Source organism: Apostichopus japonicus, chromosome 7 (assembly GCF_037975245.1).
Source record: "Apostichopus japonicus isolate 1M-3 chromosome 7, ASM3797524v1, whole genome shotgun sequence".
Taxonomy (NCBI): domain Eukaryota; kingdom Metazoa; phylum Echinodermata; class Holothuroidea; order Aspidochirotida; family Stichopodidae; genus Apostichopus; species Apostichopus japonicus.
Genome location: NC_092567.1, coordinates 11,665,384 through 11,689,180, shown reverse-complemented (window position 1 = coordinate 11,689,180; position 23,797 = coordinate 11,665,384). Strand labels below are relative to the sequence as shown.

At 35.8% G+C, this 23,797-nt stretch overlaps 1 protein-coding gene across 1 annotated transcript in view; it reads right to left on the bottom strand.

The window, feature by feature from the left end:
- Positions 1-22,327, bottom strand: part of LOC139970187 (uncharacterized) — a 32,779-nt gene extending 10,452 nt beyond the window's left edge. Inside the window, exons 1-5 of the mRNA XM_071975826.1 lie at positions 22,322-22,327; positions 17,861-18,066; positions 11,944-12,023; positions 6,499-6,557; positions 1,237-1,272 (exon numbers count right to left, since the gene is read on the bottom strand). Coding sequence (XP_071831927.1) covers positions 1,237-1,272; positions 6,499-6,557; positions 11,944-12,023; positions 17,861-18,066; positions 22,322-22,327 — 387 coding nt within the window. The remainder of the gene's footprint in view (positions 1-1,236; positions 1,273-6,498; positions 6,558-11,943; positions 12,024-17,860; positions 18,067-22,321) is intronic.
- Between the last annotated feature and the right edge of the window lie 1,470 nt (positions 22,328-23,797).

The window sequence follows — 23,797 nt, the reverse complement described above, 5'->3', positions numbered from 1 at the left end:
ATCCACTCTATAATGGATTACGGTATGACGTCATCACTCAGTCACTAAAACATCAACCGTTCATTACTACTAGTTTCTTTATATGTCATATAACAACAGTTCGCTACCAGTTAGTGATTTTATGACACAGTGTATATGCTCTCGTTTCACCATAATTCATGATGCTATAACCCAACGGATACCCTCCTAAACCATCCCCAACTCCTCCCCGACCCCAGGGAATGATTCTATTATATTAAAAAAAAAACGGAATAGAGATTTATGGTAGATTTGAGTATAGACTTCTACAGTTAGCCCTTTGTGTGTAGAGAAAACTGTTACCCTATAAAAGTGAGATTACAAATGTTTATTTTTTTATATCAGTTCCTTTCACGGTTAATAAACTGTGGAAAAAATGTCAGGGAGAAATTAATGAACAAAGGATTTTCTACAAGAAATTTAAAATATCTTCTTGATACTTTTTGAATTGCTCACGAATTATGATATGCACTACAGCAGAGTGAAATAAAATAATCATGAAGCATCTGCCGGTGGGAGGGGGGGGGGGGCGGATTGACAGTTTAAAAGTTATATTCCAATATTGTGTGAGGCTTGTAACACACCATAACACCTGACTAAACTTATTTTAAAGTCTATCCGTTTCTTTGTTTATCATTTCTTTGACTGTGTGTGCGGAAGGAAGATTATTTTGGCCGCATCTAAACTTGACATTGAGAACAGTGCTATCACCAGTACGAGGCATAAACTTGTAACTGGCCTATCTGAATTCCCTGTTCGATACACGACAATGATAAATCTTTCCCCCTGATGAAAAAGAAAGTCTAATACTCTTTTGTCCAGGCGCGTAGCCAGGAATTTGCCAAGGGAGGGGCGAAACTGTAGATTCGGCATTGCAAACTATCTAAGCGTAGCGCCACCATGATTGGCGCGAAGCGTACAAGAAAATTTTGGCTGTAAATGCCTCCCAGATCGCCGGAAATGGCACTTCCCATGCCTTGTAAGTTGCATCTTAGCATTTTCTCTTTTGAAGATACTAGCGATATCATAAAAACCTTTAAAAATTTTGTTAAAAATATGCTCAAGGGTGGGGGGAGCGGCTACCCCCTTCGCCCCCCCCCCTTGGCTACTCGCCTGCTTTTGTTTTATTTCTTTGTTCAACATTAATTAATACCTCTTTGTTTGTTATTAACATTACCGTTACTAATTAACAGGAATATGAATATTTGTCTCTCTTACCTATTCTCCTGGAAGATTGCCCAGTCCGTCACAGGCCTGAAAGGAAGAGAAATATTATATTTCATTAGATTTTGAAATGGAATTTCAGGAAAATATAATATGGCGAAGCAAACAATGTATAAGTTAGAATGATATCTCTTCAAAAATATCGCAGTAAATTATTCCTGGCAGGTAAACACACATCTGCATTGAACACACTAAAGTCAATAAAGGAGACAGACTCGTCAATGTAAGATGCACGGACTTAATAACATTAATATAAACATCAGCTTTGAAGGGAAGACATACTGTAGTTAGTTTTAAAGCCGTCATCAAACACTGAGTGACGTCATCAAACACTGAGTGACGTCATCAAACATTGAGTGACGTCATAATGACCAACTTCTCACTGAGATGATCAGATGGATACAATGGGCAACAGAGAAGATGACGAGTAGGGAAAAGAGGGCAGTATTTAAAGATAGGCCCCAGAACATCGTTGTCAGAAAAGAACAAATCCTTGCTTAGTCCACAAAGCAGCATATTGGTAACAACCCCCCCCCCCCCCCCTTCGTCTAAGATGGTCTGTTTCTATCGTATTGTTAGTAGTGTAAAGATATCCATCGAAGTTTTGGAAATGTAGTTGTCTGGTCAAAATATACAAATAAGAGACACAGTGGGATAATTAAATAGATATGTTAACAATTTAAACATTTCACTATATATAATAAACCTTGCACAAATTTGTTTCATTTCTAAATTTACCCTGTCTATGTATGTTCAATTGGAAGTTTGTACATGCGCACAAAAGACGTTTCTTGATAGTTAAATAAAATCTTAAGTTTAACACCTTTGGTTGAACTTTAATGCAGTCACCTCTAGTTTGATTTTCCTTGCATGTTAAAATACATCTAGTTGATGAAATCTCCCTAAATAAAACACACTTGTTTCTTTGTTTCAAGTTAAAACCAGAGCTGCCGTTTCATTTATAAGCCTACTTGGACCCACATATTTATGTCAGTCACTCTAATCTAAATAACTTATAACATATAATCAATAGGGATCCCTCAAATCCCATTGCAACTGACACTATTAGAACGAGTAACATTTACTATAACTTTGCTGCGTACAGTGACGTCACAACGTTAAGATTCTAGAGATGAAAATTATGCATCGATATTTTCACCAATAAAACATTTTTGACTGATTAGTTGTGATGCTTTTTAACAAAATTCAGAAGCAATATACGGCACGGGCTTAAAATATATTTATATCCGTGACGTAGTATCTTGAAACAAAAACTTATTCATGTGCGTGCTCATTTTCAACATTGTGTTCGTATACAGCGTCACATAATACGTGTCTACAGTTATTTGGTTACCATGGTATCTAGACAACAGAACGAAGCAGTAGTATATAATTGCCCGCCACACACTAACTGGTATTATGGTCTTGTTGTGTAAATGTGCGTGGAAAGTGATTAATCACAGCTCCACCGAATCATCGGTAATGATTTACACCACAGAGAGAATCTGGTGCCACTAAAACAAAAATATTTGCAAGATCTTCTTCTACAGTTTATTACAAATCCCGAATATAATATTTTCACAAATTACAAAATAGTCTTCAATCTTCTTTCATTTTATCAATAAACGTATCATCTTTTCCTTCATTTATATCAATCGCCAAAATGTCCAGCATTCACATTCTGGAAAACGGTGAGTCGGATGTTTACAAGCAATTTCGTTTATCTATGCACTCCTCACACAAATAATTGGCAATGTAACCCAGTTTCTGGTATGATTTTTAAACCATACAAAGAACAAACACTGTTAAATCGCGCTGCTTCGCATCTGTCACCATCCGTTACACTACCAATGCATCCTCATTTCTGATCATACACTACAGGTATTTAATGTTCTGTACACATTAGTGTACGTGGAACCGTCGCAGGAACATTTACTTTGATAAATTTGAGCTAATTATTGAGTAAGATTGAACTTAGAAGAAAGAGTAGCAAAAGTGTATTTCTGTACTTTGTGTTGTTTTTGCTACAATCTGCTGGTAGCAAACTTGACCGTTAAAGGAATGAGTACGACTTGAACACATAATGTTACTTCAGTCCACCAGGGAATATTAAAGTAAGCTTTTTAACAAAACAAATATCTATGACACTAAATGTATGGGACACAAATTGTCTAAATCTGGTTAAACGACAAATAATTCACTTATCATGAGCAGTCACGTAACTGTGACAACATATCTAGATATCTTAGTTAGTTGCAGGGTATCCAATAATTCTGCGAATATTTTACGGTTTGGTCAATTTACAACCTATGACGTAGCCTACCGTAATATGCAGCTTTAGTTAATGGAAGACCAACTTCTCCTAACACTAGAGAAAACGAATACAATGAACATAACCAGTGAAAACCAGGGAGCCTGCTATACGAAGACAAATATGCAAGGGCAGCTACAGTAAGCTGCAGGGTCGGCTAAACGGACTGTTGTTCGACTGTTGTATGTGCTATGATGAACATTTGCCCAGAAACTAAATGAACATAAACAAGAACGGTGCAACATGATTAACAACATTATAAGGTTTCATATTTAATATACATCGAGATGGTGACGTAAACGCGGGATATGTTCAGTACATTTCTTTAGGTGAAGGCATTGTTTGATTAAGATATTTGTATAAGTCATTGATTTTTACTACAACTAAATTTTGGTTCAGAAGAATAATACCAATGTTTCACGAGGATTTATAGTGGTATGTTGGAAACGTTAAGCAGCGTCGGTTATGTCAATGATGTTGTTTCAGAGTCATACACGCTACTAGTCTTCTACTATATGTTGAAATGATATGCTGAGTTGTTAAATTTCATACCAATGCTCGTGATTTACTTACAAACTTTTATCTCAAAAATGTATTTTAAAGATATATTTATTTCCGTTCACTTCCAGATTTTAATAAGCTTGTTGCTACGTTTGAAATAAACGTGATACAAAAGTTAACGTGAGTTGTTCCTCTAGTATGTGGCGTCTTCAACCCTCCACCCAATCCTAGACGCTAACAGTAAGTAATGAATGAAGCTGGAAGGTCCGGGTGTTGCAATATAATATCTTTAACAATTGAAGATAATTATCAAGATACAATAAACAATTAGCCGATGACAAATTATAAATATTAAAAGAGATTATCAGTAACCGAGTTGGACACTCCACTCTACCCCCCCCCCCCAACCCCCTCACAACCCTCCCCTTCGAATCCTGACATCTTTTAAACCGTCGAATGTATTTATATCTGTTCTGTTACAAACACGCGGGAAATAATACGAATATATCTTATATTCATATAAGTGATTACATATGTGTCAGTTATCATGTTTTCCGTACAACAGAACAACGAAACGGGTTAGTAGAGCTACACAGTATACTACAGAGTTTAATATGTTTTTAATTTATTCCCATTTTACACGAATATAATATTACCCCCCTTACCCAGCTCCCCCCCCCCAAAAAAAAAGAGTATTAGATCGGAGTCCTTGAAATGTCAGTAATTTAAATAGCTTTTCCTCCCTTCATATACACAAATGACCAAGATCATAGCAAGCATTACCATTCAGACAAGGGCGGCGGAAGCACTTTTAATCTGGGGGGCACCAACGTCGAAGGGCACTTTGCAGAAATTCGATTGGACTGATGCAGCCTGATATTTAGTACCCTTTACAACTCTTATTGTATCATCTTATTTGCGTATACACTTCACTCCATCAACGCCCCCCCCCCCCCCGCTCAAGGAAACAATGCATACTAGCACTGTAATATCTAATGTGCAAATTGGGAAACAAGGAACAAGTTTTCTTTCGAGACAAAATGAGGTGAAATCATTATAAAGTCCAAGTCCCTGCACACGCGATCGATACATGCACGAAAGCAAATGAAATATGTCAAAATACGAAAGGATGGGGTAGGTTATGGGATATTAAAACTATACTCATTATTCATATAGGCTATAAATGGCTTCTGCTTATTACAAAGTCACACTGTAATATAGCAAGGCATTTTTGGAAATGCATTAGGATTTTGTTGGCAAATTGAATATGCATAATGGTACTCACCAGAATGTTAGAAGCCTTGTGGTACTAAACATAGGTGTAGGAGGCGGGGGGGGGGGCCAACCCAAAAATTTTGTGAAAATTCGGGCAATATGCTGAGAATTTTTCGGGCACCTACTGAAAGAAAAATAATTTGCTATGTGTTTTTCAATGGTTAAACTGATATTATTAAGATCATTATTATTGTAACGACTTTGCCAATAATTCTAACCAATATGGAAGGGTAATAACACGGCAAATGATTGTATGTTATTGGCATGCGATGTAATAACCAACGCATGCCTATTTGATATGCAAATTAACATGTTGAACGCGCGGAGCGCGCGAAAAATTTTGGTAATATTTTTCGGGCAAGTCGTTACAGCCCCCAAAATCAAATTGGGCTCCTACGCGTATGGTAGTAAACATTTAAAACTTCCCGAAATATTTCATTCGACGTGGGTTTGGCTTTGTAAACTCTTTTTTCATTTAGAAATTTTCATGTAGAAAAAGGGCACTTTTTTAACCAGAGGAAAAGTGGGGGGCACGTTATCCCTGTGCCCCCCCCCCCGGTTCCGCCGCCCTTGCATTCAGAATAATATACCAGCTGAGAGTTTATTGGTTTCAATGTCACTAATAAACCCTATTATGGATAAATAATACTTTAAGCAATTGATAATTCAAATACCCTAACACTTTTTTAAGGAACAAAGTTAATTTATTAGCAAGACTTAATTGTGTTATCGTTTCAGTAAATATAGTAGATAAATATTCATAAATATTCACTATTTTCTGATGAAGTCTTTTTTCTTCCATGTTAGCAAAATATTAACACAATCCTGATTAAATGAAAACTTAGCATCTGTGTCTCGTTTCTGAAAGCCACTAAGGGACACACGGGGTGGCATTCAGTTATAAACGACAACATTCATATAAGAAATCTGACCACGTTTGAGAACAGGAGCAAGAAGATATCTGTAAATTTATGTTGTTTTAAGTTCTTTTCTGTTTATCTAATTATAATTCTAATGCTACCATTTATTAACTGCATTTCACCGATTACGTTATCATAATATTACTTTTATATTTACTGGTAAAGTAACACAGAGAGCAGCTTAGCTCAAATTAGCTGAGCAGAATGCATTATGAGCAATAGCTGTAAGAAAGGTGCACAATCTCTTACCTGCCATTGACCGGTCTGTAGATTCAGGCGACGAAAATCAGGATTCTTATTGTTCCATACTGATGAATAAAATGAACGGAATTGATTAAAACACATCTGCAATTGTAATCTCTTTTTGTTTGGGGGGGGGGGGTGGGGGTGGGTGGACTGAAGTAATAAACATTATATTCAACTGATTTATGTTGGCTCTCGATGATAACTTCATATCAGCTGAGCAATCAATCTAGTTGATTCCTTAATTTTGATCTTATTAGTTTACTATCATTATCATATCAGTAATATAGCTGATCAGTTAACAACCCTTCTATATTAGTAGGACTACCGATCAGTTTAATATCATTATCATCTCGGTTTTATACCTGATCAGTTTACAAGTATTATCCTCTTATCCAATCAGGTTAGAATTGTTATCATCTCATTAATACATCTGATCAATTATACAATTAGCCTAAATGAAAACATATTCTCCCATTCAAACAGAAACAAGTCTTGGACTAAATTGAGAAACCAAATTATGATAGTCGAGTATTCGATGTTCAGATCAAGAATAATAATCCATGAGACGATGAACGGATCAGAGAACACTCAAATCAGTGACGTCATAATTAAACACTGTTTAAAAATAATTGTTAAAAGATGAAAAGGGGATTTGTTTAGTAGCAAATTTGAAGTTAAATTATGTATGTAAAAGAATAAACAAAACATTTTCATAACCACGTAGCCAGTCTCCATGTAAGAGGACTGCTGGATCTAAGGGCATTCTAGTTCGGTAGAGGGAGCTTACTTTGGTTTTACACTCAGTGTTTCTTTGTTTAATGTTCTTCAAACTGTACTAAGATAAATCATAGGTGTAGGAACACGGTGCAGGTGATAGCTGACACATCGCTTTTGCAAAGTGGAAAGGAATAAGGATTGGGGAGGGGGTGGGGGTGGGGGTGGGGGCAGGAATACGTTATGAGAGTTTCAGAAAATGAAGTCCAAATATCGACGGTTTAGAATATTCTAAATAATGCACAAACTGACTTTGACTTCGACTTCATCGTCTCCGAATCTCTCTCTAAGCTGTTATCACGAGATCATTTAGCAGCTATTATACACACATCTGTCAAAAATAGTAAAGCATTTAATTGATTGGGCAAATGTGTTGGTAACACTAACTACTTATGTCTTTGAGATTAATCAATGATGACATCATCAGCAGTGACGTCACTCCACCATTAACAATGAGATTCTCGATGTGTCCTTTAAACACAGAACAATTAAAGAGCGTACACTGTGTACGAGTCTGAGAAATTATGTTGAGGGGTGGAGATAGAGAGGTTTGTATGTATTTACATTACTATTAATTAATTTAAATAATGAATGTAGGTACAATATCAGTATAGATGTGTTATTGTACAGAGAAATGAAACATTTGATTGCTCGTGATGTTTGTAAAGCTATCCAGGTTACCAAGATGTTCAGCTTTATATTACAATGCATTAGTGACGTCATCAAAGATCATGAAAGCCAATAATTTAAATATTGATCATAGAAAAAGACTACATGTATTTGGAATTACTTTATTGAGTTAAATTATGGCGCTACAGGACTAGACAAATCATCGTCATTATCACGTGATCCCATTTCCGATGTCCTGAGAGTATGTCACGAACGATAATTCCATTTTTCATCAGAGACTACCATACCCTGCAGCGTAGTTGCTTCCATGATGATTTACTTCATCCTAGCGAAGGATGAAAACTTTCTCTTGAGCATTATTTTTAATTAATGAGTACGAACATTTTAGTCCTGAGTCGGTTACCCGGATACCCGACCGAACATTCGTGTACCCGAATCGAAAACACACAAAACGGGTACCCGCTTTCTGAGGGGGTGGGGGGGGATCTCGTAACTGCTACGAGAGTGCTTAAAATTCATTATTTCATGTTTTTATTAATCAATGCACGCGAATACGGAAGATTATTTTAATGAAATAACTTTCTTGTAGTGTAGATGGCTGTTTGAATTGCTTAATATTTCTAATTTTAGCCATTCGTAATGGTTCTTTTTCCTGTGTGGATAAAAGCACTCAACACCGAAAACGAAAATATTATACCGGTGAACACTACTCAAAATTGAAATCTTTAATCCATCGCAGCAGCAACTGTGTACGTTCGATACTATACCTCTTCAAAACATAGCACGTACTTTCCAAACAATTGCTAACAATAGCTAATTGAAAGTTGTATACAAGGCTACGTTTTGTGTGTATGTGTGTGTGCAAAACACGATGTCGTGTTAGGCTAGCATGTGGTTGAAGATAGCAGTAATAATGAAAGTATTCCATGGATAGCTTAGTTCCAGACAACTGCCTTACAATTTGAGCAAATAAGCAGATTCTTAGGCTAGCTTTCCCCATTGACGTAGGCTGGTGGTTGACTACTATGGGGTCAAAGATAACAGCAATAACGAAAGTATTCGGTGAATATTTTAGCGCCGGCTAACTGCGACACAATTTAAGCGAATAAACAGATGGTTAGACTAGATTTCCATGTTGACTCTTTGTGATTTTAGGTTACCATGTAATCGGAGATTTGTGGGGATTTATCCCAAACAAAGTTTGTCGAGTGCACGTGTCTTTGTATTCAGAAAGCAGCTAACTATGGTAGTTCATATATTGCAAGTGCCTTCCTCCCGTAGTTGTAGCTACTCTGTATACGTTCGTGCATGCGTGAATAATGGAATTCTCAAAATTGCTATATGTTTTCATTCATTTGTTAATAGAAGGAAAGACTGGCAAGGACATTTACGGGATGTTATAAGATGGATTACAGACGGAAAACAAAACCAAAACAATCACGGCTTTTTACTAAACGTTTATTCCAATTACGATCGTTTAGCGATGAATCCCTACATGGTCACAGCCGAAATGTATATTTAATTCAAGTTGACTCGGCAGAACGTTATTACGGGAAATCCAGTCTTGGCAACTTTTGACATGCGGGATTTGAAATCAAATTGTGGGAATCGCGCAATCCTGCGGCTAATGCGAACCCTGGATCGTAGTAAAAGAAACAGTCGCAACTATTTTTATGCAAGGTGTTTCTTTATTTCATGTGCATTTTCCTTATTATTTATGATACATCAAAACATGAAATATAGTTGTTCATAGCAACAGGACTATTGTTTGAAAACGTATATTTCGGAGATGTAATGTAAGGTGGCACAGTGATCTGCCATTTATGTACATTTTACATATGTGCTTGGCTAGTGACGTATATAATATAACAGTAAGACGCACATATACTGCAGCTCCTTAGTTAAATCACCCACCCCCAACTCCCCCCCCCCCCCCCTTCAAAAAAGAAGAGATACCATAACAACCAACGAGTAAATAGCACATGAGCAAGAAGCGCGGTGCCAAATATTTATACCCCACTCCTGCACCCAACCACTCGCCTGTATTCGGTTCTTTCTGGTAATGCATTCGGTTAGTTATAACTCACTTAAACGACTACAATGAATCCTATAACTTCTACAACAAAAATTAGACGTCTGTAGACAAGATGGTGGACCAAATAGTTGAAAACAATCAATAAAACACATTAATGATCTTTCTTGTATTTACGTGTTGACCGATAAATACAACTACTTGAATTGTATCTGAATCCTTCTCTTAACTACTACTTGCAAGATTAGTGGTTACTCTAATATTTAATTTTTCATTATGACAGTTTAGCATCTGACAGTTAGCATATGACAGTTTAGCAGAAAAATCAAACAAAAATATTAAGTTAAAACTTTCGACAGATAACACGCGGTAAATGGAATAAAGTGAAGATCGTTACATCAGGGAGTTGTTATTCCATAACAACTCCCTGGTTACATCATTACGTTTTTTAATGCCGATGTAAAACTGTACCGAATTGATACACAATATGTGTATTGATGGCTTGAATAATTAATAAGCATAAAGCCTGTTTTACGCACTTTTCGCTTTGTATGCAGATATGCAGACCGAAAACGTAAATTAGATATTTTTCTTCGATTGTTTAATGTTATTAAAGGGTGTGTGGCGAAGTCCCCGGAAGCTGCAGAATTTTTAAATAGGGTTGTCAGGAAGAAACTTAACTTCAAGATTGTACAGAACGTTATGATAGCTCAAGCGGGATTGAGGGGCTTTCTTTGGAATATATTTCAAGTCCTGGTTGGTTCCACGAGGGGAAGCCTCCATAAGTTATTGCGTTAGGTCATATCCCTTGTTCTCTCGTAGCGAGTTTAAAGTACTAAAACACAAAACAGAAGTAATTAATAAATTTTAGTTACAGTATCTATAATGTATTCCAAGCAGGCTGGTGGGGTCCGCTGGACTTAAGCTGCACCCTTTGAAGATATTTTTCGTTCTTTTAAGAAATTTTGAAACAAAGAAATCTATCTATGAGAAGAACTCAATTTTCAGCGGAGAGTATTGTTATTCCCCGTTATGAGGGGGGGGGGTCAGGGAGGCAAAGCCTTTGTAAGTAGCTTCATTCTTTTAGCCAAATATTATCCAAATCTGTGGAAACATAGACGTAAGGGAGTAACAGACAGACCGATTCATTTTTTTCTTCGTTTTTGAATTATAACTCTTACAGTACTTTCGTCAGCGTATTACTATAACAACCCGCATTTTATTTCTAGTATTATTTTTTTCAAGACAAATCATGCATGGATGTTAATGTTTGCCAATACATGTATATTGTACTCTTTCAAGCGCCGATCAAAGGAGTTATGGGGTGTCTCCCCAGCCCCCACCCGCCACCCACCCCACCGCCACGCATTAAAAACTAACTTACAATAGTTAAAAAACAATATTGCGTTTAGACTTAGATATTGGATAATAAGTCAAGTCATATAAGTCAAATTATGCCTCAGAAGGTATCATTTGATGTATAAACTTCCCCTTTTTCTGGTGTAATACCACAGGTGTGAATGTGTTTAAATGTGTGTGTGTGTTTTACGGGGCGGTGGATTGACAGACTCCGAGGGGCACAACATTACTTCAAAACCTTTCACAATCATTGTCGCTGTGTAATTAAGTTGCCCAAAGTGCATTATACCACTACTTTTTGGAAAGAGATTGCAAGCATCAATTGATGTGATGGCTACTAACAAAATACTTATAGTGCAGTGATCTCGAAGGAGCGAAATGAAAGGAATATGACTTATCTCTTAAATCAACTAAGCCAAGCAATATGAAGTGTTGTTACATTTCTATTATTCAGTTCGTTGTTTACTATCACAAGACTCTGACCTGGGTGTCTCCTTCATATAAAATGGCAATCATGTGTTGCTGATTCATTACTCTCTTGTATGTAAATCAACAACAATCAACAAGTCAAAAGAAATTCACATAGTTGGTAAAGCCTTAATTAAATGTCAGACATTTTAAGTGTGTCCATTATGACGTCATTGTGACAATACCTTTCACATTTCTTGATTTCAAGGATGATGGAATGGATCCAACCGGAATAGTGTCTGGCATAGTGTAGCCCAAACCAAACCTATGGAGAGAAGTAGAATAATCATCGTGTAAGATGTAGAAGACGTAGAAAGAATGTCCTCCTAGTCAGGTTAATTGTTTACTAAATCATTGAAGATAAACAAAGTAAACAACAAACATGTAGAAATACAACATTGTACACAATAAACTAAGTAAACGGAGCAAATCCTTGTAACAACCGCTTGCCATTTTCCGCTCGGATCACGTGATTTTTATCGTATGATATTTTCGGTAAATTGATTGATAATATAGATCGTTTTCGTGAACCCTTCTCACTTTTAAATGAGAACTAAAATGTCTGAGATTGTTAGAGTGCAGTGGTAAAATATAAAATCTAGAAATTATGAATCTTAAAACTGAAAATTGTTTCTTAACCTCAGAATAGTTTAAGATGCTACAAATTACATTTTTCAACTTAATTTCGGAATGACAAACCTGCACAATCTTGCACTAAAACGGAGGAGAAATAGAAGGTACAGGGATAGGAGGGTCGAGGACATAGCAACATTCTTTACTGGACGCAACAATTTGTCATCTCGGATTGAAGTTAATCACAAATTGTTACTATGATATACCAACGTTATTTAAGTATTTATTCAATATCAACCTTCATAATTATATCACACTGCACGCATTGTTTTTGTCATTGATCTATATCAAATTGTACAAAATTATAACATTTTTGTGGAGTTGATAATAATGACCTTAGCCATTACACAATCGAATCTTCCTATTCAACTATGTTCTCAATGAAGAGTTGCATGTGTCCAAAATATCCGACCCCCTTCATACCGAGGAGTTATTAAGACTTTCTGGTCATACTTTTTTAAGAATACACTAATGCCGTCGTCGTTGAATCGCAAAAGAAAATTTTATTGGAATATGGAGGCACAAACACTGAGGGACAGGGGAAAATGTGACTTTGATTTTACGCAAGAAACCACTAGACTGTCAAATTATCTGAAACCCTCTCAAAATAAATAATCTGTGCATTCCTTTCCACAGGTTCAAGTACCGTATTTGAATGTTTTCAGCAAAAGTTTTCTTTATATATACCGGTACTTTTGAACTGCATATTTTATCATTATTATTATTTTGAAGCCAGATAGCAAATTTTTAGACATGAAGACACTTGTTACAAACACACAACAACAAGAGGGCACTTGAGTTTATCGAGCATGAAATGAAATTATCTTGATTAACCGGTAACAGATAGTCCATAATATCCATTTAATATGTTCAAGTCTAGCTCAGTATCATCCTACCTTATACCTGAATTGCCCAGTTCTATGTAAAATATTGCTCCGGACATAGAAAGAAAATATATTGGTTACATTTCTTGTATCTAATTAGCATAATTAACGCATAAATACTGCTACTACTTATGAAAAACGTTTTCTTTTACAATCGTTAGTTTTCTGTATCTATCCAGTGACTGGTTAAAACAGGCGCGTTCGAATATTTCACTAATCTTATATAATGTAAGGGTTATAGCGGACACAACAACTCAATGTACAATGGCAATACAATGTACAATGGCAATATATTGGAAATAATTGTTGCACTAATAATTTATATTGCTACAGCATTGAAAACTATTTATTAAAGGTTATATTTTAATAAAAGGGTTCTCCCCGTTTAGACCCCTCCCAACGGACGCAAGTCATATTTGGAGCCCACCCCTCCTTTCCAAAGATAACCAGAATGCAAAATGCATTGAGATTTCTATGACTTCAATGCACTAGACTTCTGCTTGTTAGTATAACCAGAACTAGCTGTTACAATAACAATATGACATGATAACACAGGTCAGTCTACTGTACGTGGCTATACACACCTCCAATACAATAGGGGTCTTGTACTCGATGTTATGAATCCACACACCAAGTATTAGTGGTATCCACGATTTCCATCGTTACATATCATGTAAAAGGTTTTTCAGAGTTTGACCTCTGGTGACCTATAGGAGATTTGACCTCACAATCATTTAGGATTCTTGTATTCAATATGGCAAATCCATATACCATGTATGAAAAGTATCCATGATTTCTACCATGAGAAATCATGTTGTGAAGTTTTTCAGGCCCGACAATTATTTTTGAAAGTAATCGCTATTTGGCGACCGTGACTAAAAATCTACTAGCCAAATTTCACTCGCCAGTAGGCCTATGATTGTTGTTCAAGTCTCTAAAGTACAGATCTGCAACATCAATACTTTCTATGAACGAAGGTTAGGCTGTTAGGCAGATGCATGGTGCTACGTAATTGCACATTAGAAAGATATGATTCTTTGCAGTATGAAATTAAAACTTTTTCCAGCAAAAGTAAGTGTTGAACAAAGCAAAACATGACGCAGAATCATAAATATGCAGGTAGGCCTACTGTAGTATCTCAAACAATTAAAAATACAACATCTGTAAAATACCTACGAAGATCGCTTAGCTTCTGTTACATTAGGGCTCCTCTACTTTACTATTATATTGCATTCTTATGCCTATAGAGGTATATGCATAGAGTGTTCATGTTTCTCTTCATGCGTTCTGAAAGCGTAGACTCGCGATATTTAGACACAATTACTTTACATGTTTTCACTCTATTCGCTACGATTTGACGGGAGGAAAACCCCGGATGTGCGACCGACGGAATACAATAACCCACAGATCTCTACTAACTGTATTTCCAGGAACATAACACCTCTCCTTCGGTTTCTTTTCTGTTTGATTTTCTTTTCTTTTTCTTTTTACTTGTCGACCATTCATGTTACTATCACAATTTACTTTTGTTCAGTTTTAATAAGCATACCACCATGATTCATGTAAAACATTGCAAATTATGACGCAATGAATTCATTTCAACGAGTGAATAACTGCTTCTTTTTTTCCTTCTCAGCAACAAAACTAAATGAACCGTGGCCATATTTACGACCTGGATATGACCCTGGCAGTTGTATAAGTGTTTATTCTGATTGTTAACTTGTAGGTTCATTCATTGTGTACCGGGTATAGAAATCTGTACTTCATTTTGTTAGCGTGTGTTATAACAATAAAGTAAACCATTTGGAAGAAAGTCTGAAGGTGATGATGACAGCCTATTAAGCCTTTCTAAATTCGCTAAAAACAGTTAAGTTGCAAATTTGAAATCGATTTCTAGTTGTCGTTATCCATTATACATGTTAAACTTCGATGTTCTGTGTAGATAAAAAGAACTAGTGCAGTATATAATTCGATATTTAAATAGATAAAAGATCTCATCAAACGAATCTGAGAGGATCTCAAGTGCTTTGTTTTCTTACTTGTGTTGTTTTTGCTTGTTTATGATTTATGGCTGAGAAATATATTAACTTGGATATTATTACTATATTTCAGATTTGGTAGAAGGCGACATGAACCTTCGAATTACTTCCTCCCTGCTAAACACGAGCAATATTTTATCTCCACCGTTTAATCAACTTCACAGAACAAAACTGTTCTCAATAAAACTAGGCAATTAAGAACCCACAATGTTTGTAGTCACATATTAGATATGTGAGTTATATTAAGGGCTATTCAATTATGTGCTAATTAGACAGACTTCCATATACCAACGAGAAGTACATAAAGGGAAAAAACAAAGAAAGGGAAATAAAACAATCCTTCTATCGAATTAGGGAGAGGAGCAAATGAGGGATGAATTAAACAACCAAAGAAAACCAAGTTTACTCATTTAAAATATATAATATCATGGCATATGACATACGGTATCACTGAATGGCTGTTAGATATATACCTAACCCGTATTGAATTCCCAGCCATTGCTAGACACAGAATGACCTTCTCATCGTCGGTTTCCATGGTTACGTTGTCTGGCAGTGACAACATTCCAGGTGTACAATACACACGCATTACTCGTTTATCTTTCTATTCATTATCTTTAACCCTGGCTCGTGTCATCTATTATTATGCTAATGAGGTATTTAAGGGAGATCCAGGTGTGTCATCTCTACTGCTAACTTATTTTACTTTAGAAATAATCTGTTTGAATCAATCGTCTGTGCAGAAAACTATTGTAGAAGTAAAGTAGGCCTACTGTGTGTACTAAAACGGTGATGATGTTATCGGGTATAAACGGAATTGATTTGAAGGGCTCCCTAAAAAAGATGATGTGCGAAGGGGGGGGGGGGCGGCGCGGTGAAGGAAGGGGTGGTGGTGGGTACAGGTAAGGTGTCTGAAGGGGAGTGGGGGAGAGGAGGCGAGACTAAAATTACCCAAGAGCACACTGGGATTGGGGTAAAGTATTTAGTCTAGATAGGGAATCAACATTCTCTGTTACATTTTGTTTATAGTCAGACCATTTTACCTCCGTGGTCAGACCAAACAAAACCCCCGAAATGTATTATTTCCAGAAATATTTTTCTCCGCGGTCACAGTTATTCCCGGAATGGCGTTGTTTCACATATAACATACGTTAATCAGCATTCGTTCTCATATATTTCATTTATGTAACTACTCAATAGCTTTTGTCTTTTCTTTCGAGATTTGGGTGAGGCGCGGTGGGGGGGGGGGGGGTGACGGGTACGACTTAAATATTGTCTTTTTTTAGTAACACGTCAGCTGTAAGGTGAAGATGTTACTGATTATGTTGTGAATGGTAAAGACGGAAAGGAGAAACTTTTACGAGGTTTGATCTGTGAGACTAAAGAAGGCGAGAGGAGGCAAGAGGAGGCGAGAGGGGGTTGGTTGGATGGGGGGGGGGGGTCTAAAATAACACTACATTGTAAAGGACCAAGCAGGGACGTCATGATCGAATCAAGTATGACGTAACATTAATACGAGGAATATTAAAATATTAAACAGTTTTGTTTAAAGTTAACAATTATACAAAGTTGAAGCTCTCGGTTAATTTGTAATTATTGTTTAAAAATTAGGTTAACATATAAGCATAAATCATAGTTAAGCTTATTTTGTATAACGTCGTATTTCAAACTATAACGAAAAAAGGGATGTAGTTTAAGCGGATTAAATTTGAACCTTTGAAATGAATCAGATATGCAGATTTGCCTTTAATGATATTTATGGCAGTACATTGTTTTAACTATATAGTTAAGTCAATTGCAATTATATATTTCCTTCTAGTTAACTTTTATTTTGTTTTAATTAGTTAACTTATTTTGAGTAACAATTTTTTTAAATTTTGACAACCAAAACTATTTTATTGGTTGCTTCTTTTGTATGAATTTAATTTTGGTAGAGTATCATAATCTGATCAACATTTGGAGGAGTTTATGCTATTATTATTGCCATCATTTTACTACTTTAAAATTAATAACGATTTTCAATCTCTTTTGTTTCTTAAATTAATTTTACATAATTGAAAATAAACTATTTTGGGGGTTTCAGTCAAAATTAACAGTTATTCTTTATAAAACTTTACTTTATAATATTAATTTTACTCGCTAAAATTATTAAAATCCAATTTCCTTGTCAATATATCTCTTATTTTATCCTAATAAACATTCCTGTAATTCTAAAACCTATTTAGTTAAATTTTAACATTAACATAAACAAAGAACATTTAAACAACCACCACCCACCCCTACCCCTCTATTACCAACACCCTCTTAAAATATTCCCTATTTATCCATTATATTTGTTTTATTAATCATAACATTCTAATTCCTTTCACGATGACCCAATTGTTCAAATAAATCCAACTAAACTAATTTAAATCCAATCCTTGACATTAAAATACAGCAGACTTTACATTCTCAATTGTTAGTTTAATATTGATAACTTTTATTAATTAAATTAATTCCCTGTTTAACTGTTATGATGATTCTAACATCTACACCGGAATACTTACATCAGCTCCTTCAAGCTTGTACACTGTGAGGAGTAAGACAAGATGGCCGCCAACTCTTCATTGGTTAGTCTCCTGCTGTCATAGATCCACAGCACCTGGAGAGAACTCAGTATAGAGAGAGAGAGACCAGACTCAAGGACAAGGTTCAGACCAGACTCATCAACTCTAGGAGAGCAGAGGAATAGATTCACAGAGGAGATAGGAATCTAGAATGAAAGAATAGAGTTACTGATAATAGAGTAGATAGAGATCAATAGATTGAATTTGGTAAGGATTAGAATAATTATAATGATATTATAAATAATACAAATAACGAAATAAAAATAAAGGAAAGTTAAAGCGATAAACTAGGACATTTAGGTCGTGTTTTTTTTTGTAAGAAGGAATCAGTTATTGGAACGGAAATAAGGAGCTGATTTTAAGGGGAGACAAATATAAGCAGGAATAATTAGATTAGATTAGAGAAAAATAAAGTGGTAATGTAGGATTAAAGGGATAGTTTTATTGTTTTATAATTAAATTATTAATTTAAGTTGTTATAGCTAGTAAGGTTCAATGAAATAAGAATGTGAGGCTACATATTTTTATTTATTAGTTAATATGAAACAAATCTCAATGACGGGTTGAGAATTTTATAAGAAATGGGTAAATAATAGTTGAGATTATCTATCTTTTGAAGAAAAATATTAATCAAATTTATTTGTATTTTTATTTAGAACTTTCAGAAGGAAAATGTAATTTAATTTTATAGGAATCATGAAAAGGAAACTTCTACGCTAACTAATATCAGGTTTTTATTAAGTTTAAGGAGATTTGGAAGAATTATATTTAAATCAATACAGTAGGTTGTTTCTTATAATAAAATGCAATTTAGAGAAGCAGATGTAGATCAAATTCAAGTTTCAAAAGAGAAGATTGATGAGGCTTAAACTCAAATTTTAATATACATATTATTTCATTATTGATCCAAATCCGACTATTATCTTGAATTATCATTATTTCCAATTAATACCAATTGTTTAAAGGATGATTTTTTTTAAAATGATGTCCATCTGTGTTTAGTTATCAATTTCATTCCTAAGTTACGGTTTGTGTGTGACATAACTTCTAGTGGATGTTTTCGAAATATAACATTTTTCTTTCTTTGTGTTTGTAGATATTACTAAATTGTGTATTGCTTATAATCTTAAATTTCTATACTTTATCGCTTATTTCAATTAAATAGTATCATCCGCTTTTTACATTTTATTTTACAAATAATATTGTTATCTGGAAACAGTTCATATCCTTGAGGGTTTAATTATACTAATTATTTATTACTTCTTTTCAGTTGAATCGGTTTGGTTGGGTCTTCATTGTCATATCTTCTGTTATTATGGAGTTCAGCGGGTGTAAACAGTTAGCGGACAGATGTAAATTAACAAACACGAGAGATAAATCAGTTAATGAGTTTAATGAGAGGATGGCGCACTTTTAATACTAGAGGTACGGCTCTGGTTTACGTCTGCTATCGAGTAAATTAAGTGGCGCAATTTTAATTTCGAAACCATTTTACTTTTTAATTTCATGTGGCCATAAGTCTATTGGTTTTGAAATGATGCACGGGTTTTATAACTAAGTGGGCAAAATTAAGACAAAACCAGCTGTGAGTGCAACACCACGATCTAGTTGCTTCTGAAAAAACATGGACGAACGATTTCATTTTAATAACTATTTATTTCATTTATTATTATTAAACTTAATCGGAAAACTGTTTTATAGAGACTCAAACTCAAAGCTCTAGGTCATATTCAGTATATAACATTCAACTAATAATAAGTTAGGCTATTAAATATGCTAACATTATTTCAGTCAGCCTGCTCGGTAAAAAACTGCAGGTTTCTGACATAATTGGCTCATATGTCCGATCTAAAAGATTTAGTAAGCTTGGTGATTGTAATAATCATTTTGGAATGTTATAGATTGACTTGTATGAAGGCCTAGGCTATAGCATTAAAAGACAATGTTATGTACGATTAAAATTGAGTGAACCATTTTCTGTGATTTAAGATTTTTGAAGAGATAACAAAGTTTCTACAGTTTCTCTATGGATACTTTTTGTTAGCTAGAGTGAAGTAATTGTTTTCGTAGTAAAGGTTAGGCATCAGCTCACCTTCAATGTTAATCGTTAGTCTTATTCCTCGCTTAATTTAAGATCCCTAAAAAAAACTCAGTGTCTCGATTGTGTTCTATTCAATTCCTTTATAGTTAAGATATGCTTAAACTTTTTTTGATAATCAGTCGACAACTAGGCTAAGATCTTCATTATTTATGACTCAGATTTGCTAAGCATGTCCAGCTCTTGCTAAAAGTAGTAATTCTAGATTTTCGCGGGTGATGTTTGAGATTTCTAACATAGCCTAACTTTATTACTCTAGCCTATAGCATACCCCTAAGTTTGACCTGGCCTTTGTACACATCCTAGCCTACGCCTCTATACCTTACCGTCAAATTATCTCACTGATCAATAATTGCTGTTTTAACTATTAACAGCGGTTCCTCTCCATTAAATAATCCATCTTAATAACCACTCAACAAGTCAATGGTAACAAACAACCCCCAAGAATAACGTACGTCTGCAACTCCACTAATATAACACTAAACCATTCATTGTCAGTAGTGATATACACTATATGTGAACAGGTAATTCAATAGCATGAGTCACCGATATTCATAGACAGGTGTTTCCTAGCTTTTCGCGGGTGATATTTGAGATTTATGACAGATATTTTTGCGCCAATAGAAATAAATGTACGTAACGTTATGCATGCCTGGTGGAAAAAGACAATTTAAAAACTGACGTCAATTGGATATGTAGTAACGAAGGGGTCGAGGAAGTGAATAATACAACACAACCTCTATCAAGTAGATCAAGCTATCATTGACATTTCTCCCTAAGCGGTAGGGTGTTAGTCCCCGTGCCCCCCCCCCCTCCTCCACCACCGGTTAAAATTTGGGCAAAAAAAGCATTTTATGTACTCATTCACCCACCCTAAGATCTGCTAGTGGATGCATAAACGAACAATTAACACAAATTGAATACCGTCTGTTTCAAATTATTTAAAGGCAGGCGCGTAGCCAAGGAGAGGGGGGGGGGGGGACGACCGCCCCTCCCCTTGAGAATATTGTTTGTATTTTGTTTATGATGTCGCTAGTAATTTCAAAATAAAATATGCTTAGATGCAACTAACACGGCCCGGGAAGTGCCATTTCCAGCGATCTGGGAGGCATTTTCGGCCAAAATTTCCTTGTTCGCTTCGCGCCGACATATGGTGGCGCTCCGCTTAGATAGTTTGCCTACAGACTTCGCCCTCCCTTGGCAAATTCCTCGCTATGCCCCTTGTGAAGGAGTACATGTTTTATCCCCTCCCGACCAAACCTCCTTTTTAATGAATTCCATTCCATGCCAGTGCTGGATTATTCAGCTAAATCTTTGGTGCAAAGAGAGTGTTAGGCTATCAAACGATGTTTTGTCTTTTCACGTATACCTCGTAATTGCTCAAATCTAAATACTATGGCGACATTTCACCAATAATGTTCATAGTCAATTCATGTAGACCCCCCCCCCTTTTTCTTCTTCCCTTCACTTAGTAACAACCATATATCGAGAAAAGTTTATTTTTTGAGATAAAATAATTGAAATTTATATCGACATTTTGATATACAATTTTTTAGTAAAAAGGCGAAAATTTAAAACAAAAAAGAAATCGACATTTTACACGAAGGGAATTAAAGAAGAGGTCGAAATAAATCGAAGAAGTTTAATTTTTAGATCAAGTAGTCTAGTGTTGAGAATTTCGGTTCAATTAAAGAAGGCAATTTTAAGACAAACTTGATATTCAAGAAAAGGGTTTCAGTTTGGAGAAAGGGTTGGAATTCCCAAAAATATTCAAAATTTTCGGGATAAAGTAGTCAACATTTTGACATGGAAATTTGGAAAATGTTCAGTATTGATGTGGTTCACAGTAATAACGAAATGTGAATTGTTTGTTTAATTGGGATGCCTCCCGACCACCTCCCCAAACCATTCATTTTTTTGCTCCCTTCCTACGCCAATCAACTGATTTGTCACATGTCTACATAGATATGGGGAAGAGTGTAGAACATATAGGAAGAGGTACATCTTGTTGTTAATTTATTTCTGATCAAGTGCATGTTCATTAATAGAGGGGCTGAATCTGTAAGTTTGCCCCTCCAATGTTTTAACGTAAATGTGTGCTGAAGAATACTAGTGTGAAGTTTGAAAACTGAACTGACCGATGTTAAATCACTAATGTATAATTGCATAGAAAATCAGAAAATACATTCTTGCCCGTCCAGTTATTCGGCAAATAGCCGTTGGGTGGGCATGTTGCCCAACCAGTTATTATTCCTATATATACAATGATGCCTGACAAAGAGGTACACATTATAGCATGTTACCTTCATGTAGCCATGTACCTTATTAGCAGATGTATAGGCTATATACTACTTTACACATAACAGGGCATTCATCGTTATTGTCATAACCTTATGAGAGGCTACCTATAGGGCCTTTAGATGAAATCGAATCAAAGGACTCTAACAATGGGCCCCCTTCTCGACCCCAACCAAGGGCGGCGGAACCAGGGGGAACAGGGGGCACGTGCCCCCCACTTTTCCTCAGTTTAAAAATGTGTCCTTTGTCTACATAAAAATTTCTAAATAAAAAAAGAGTTTACAAAGCGAAACCCACGTCGAACGAAATATTTCGGGAAGTTTTAAATGTTTACTACCATAGGCGTAGGAGCCCAATTTGATTTGGGGGGCTGTAACGACTTGCCCGAAAAATATCACCTAAATTTTTCGCGCGCTCCGCGCGCGTCCAACATGTTAATGTGCATATTATATAGGCATGCGTCGGTTATTACATCGCATGCCAATAACATACAATCATTTGCCATGTATTACCCTTCCATATTGGTTAGAATTATTGGCAAAGTCGTTACAATAATAATGATCTTAATAATATCAGTTTAACCATTGAAAAACACATAGCAAATTATTTTTCCTTCAGTAGGTGCCCGAAAAATTCTCAGCATATTGCCCGAATTTCCACAAAATTTTTGGGTTGGGGGATGCAGCCCCCCTCCCTCCTCCTACGCCTATGTTCACTACCACAAGGCTTCTAACATTCTGCTGCAGAGTGCCATTATGCATATTCAATTTGCCAACAAAATCCTAATGCATTTCACAAAATGCATTGCTATATTACATGGTGACTTTGTAATAAGCAGAAGCCATTTATAGCCTACTATGAATAATGAGTATAGTTTTAATATCCCATAACCTACCCCATCCTTTCGTATTTTGACATATTTCATTTGCTTTCGTGCATGTATCGATCGCGTGTGCAGGGACTTGGACTTTATAATAATTTCACCTCATTTTGTCTCGAAAGAAAACTTGTTCCTTGTTTCCCAATTTGCACATTAGATATTGCAGTGCTAGTATGCATTGTTTCCTTGAGGGGGGGGGGGGGGGGCGTTGATGGAGTGATGTGTATACGCAAATACGATAATACAATAAGAGTTATAAAGGGCACTAAATATCAGGCTGCATCAGTCCAATCGAATATCTGCAAAGTGCCCTTCGACGTTGGTGCCCCCCCCCCCAGATTAAAAGTGCCGCCCTTGACCCCAACTTGTAATATATGATTTCAAGGGTGGGGGGGGGTGGAGCAGCAAATCCCAAATTCCTCCCGATTGACTTGGGTAGGGCCTTCACTGTTATGGAAAGGCTAGAATGGAAAGAAGAATTTAAAAAAAGGTGGCGCTGTGTTGGTTGGCTTGTTGAAGGCAAATCCCATGTAGATCCGCCCCCTGAAATTGTTTTGAAAATTGACGTTAAATGGTGCAATCTGAGGCATAATTATAGACT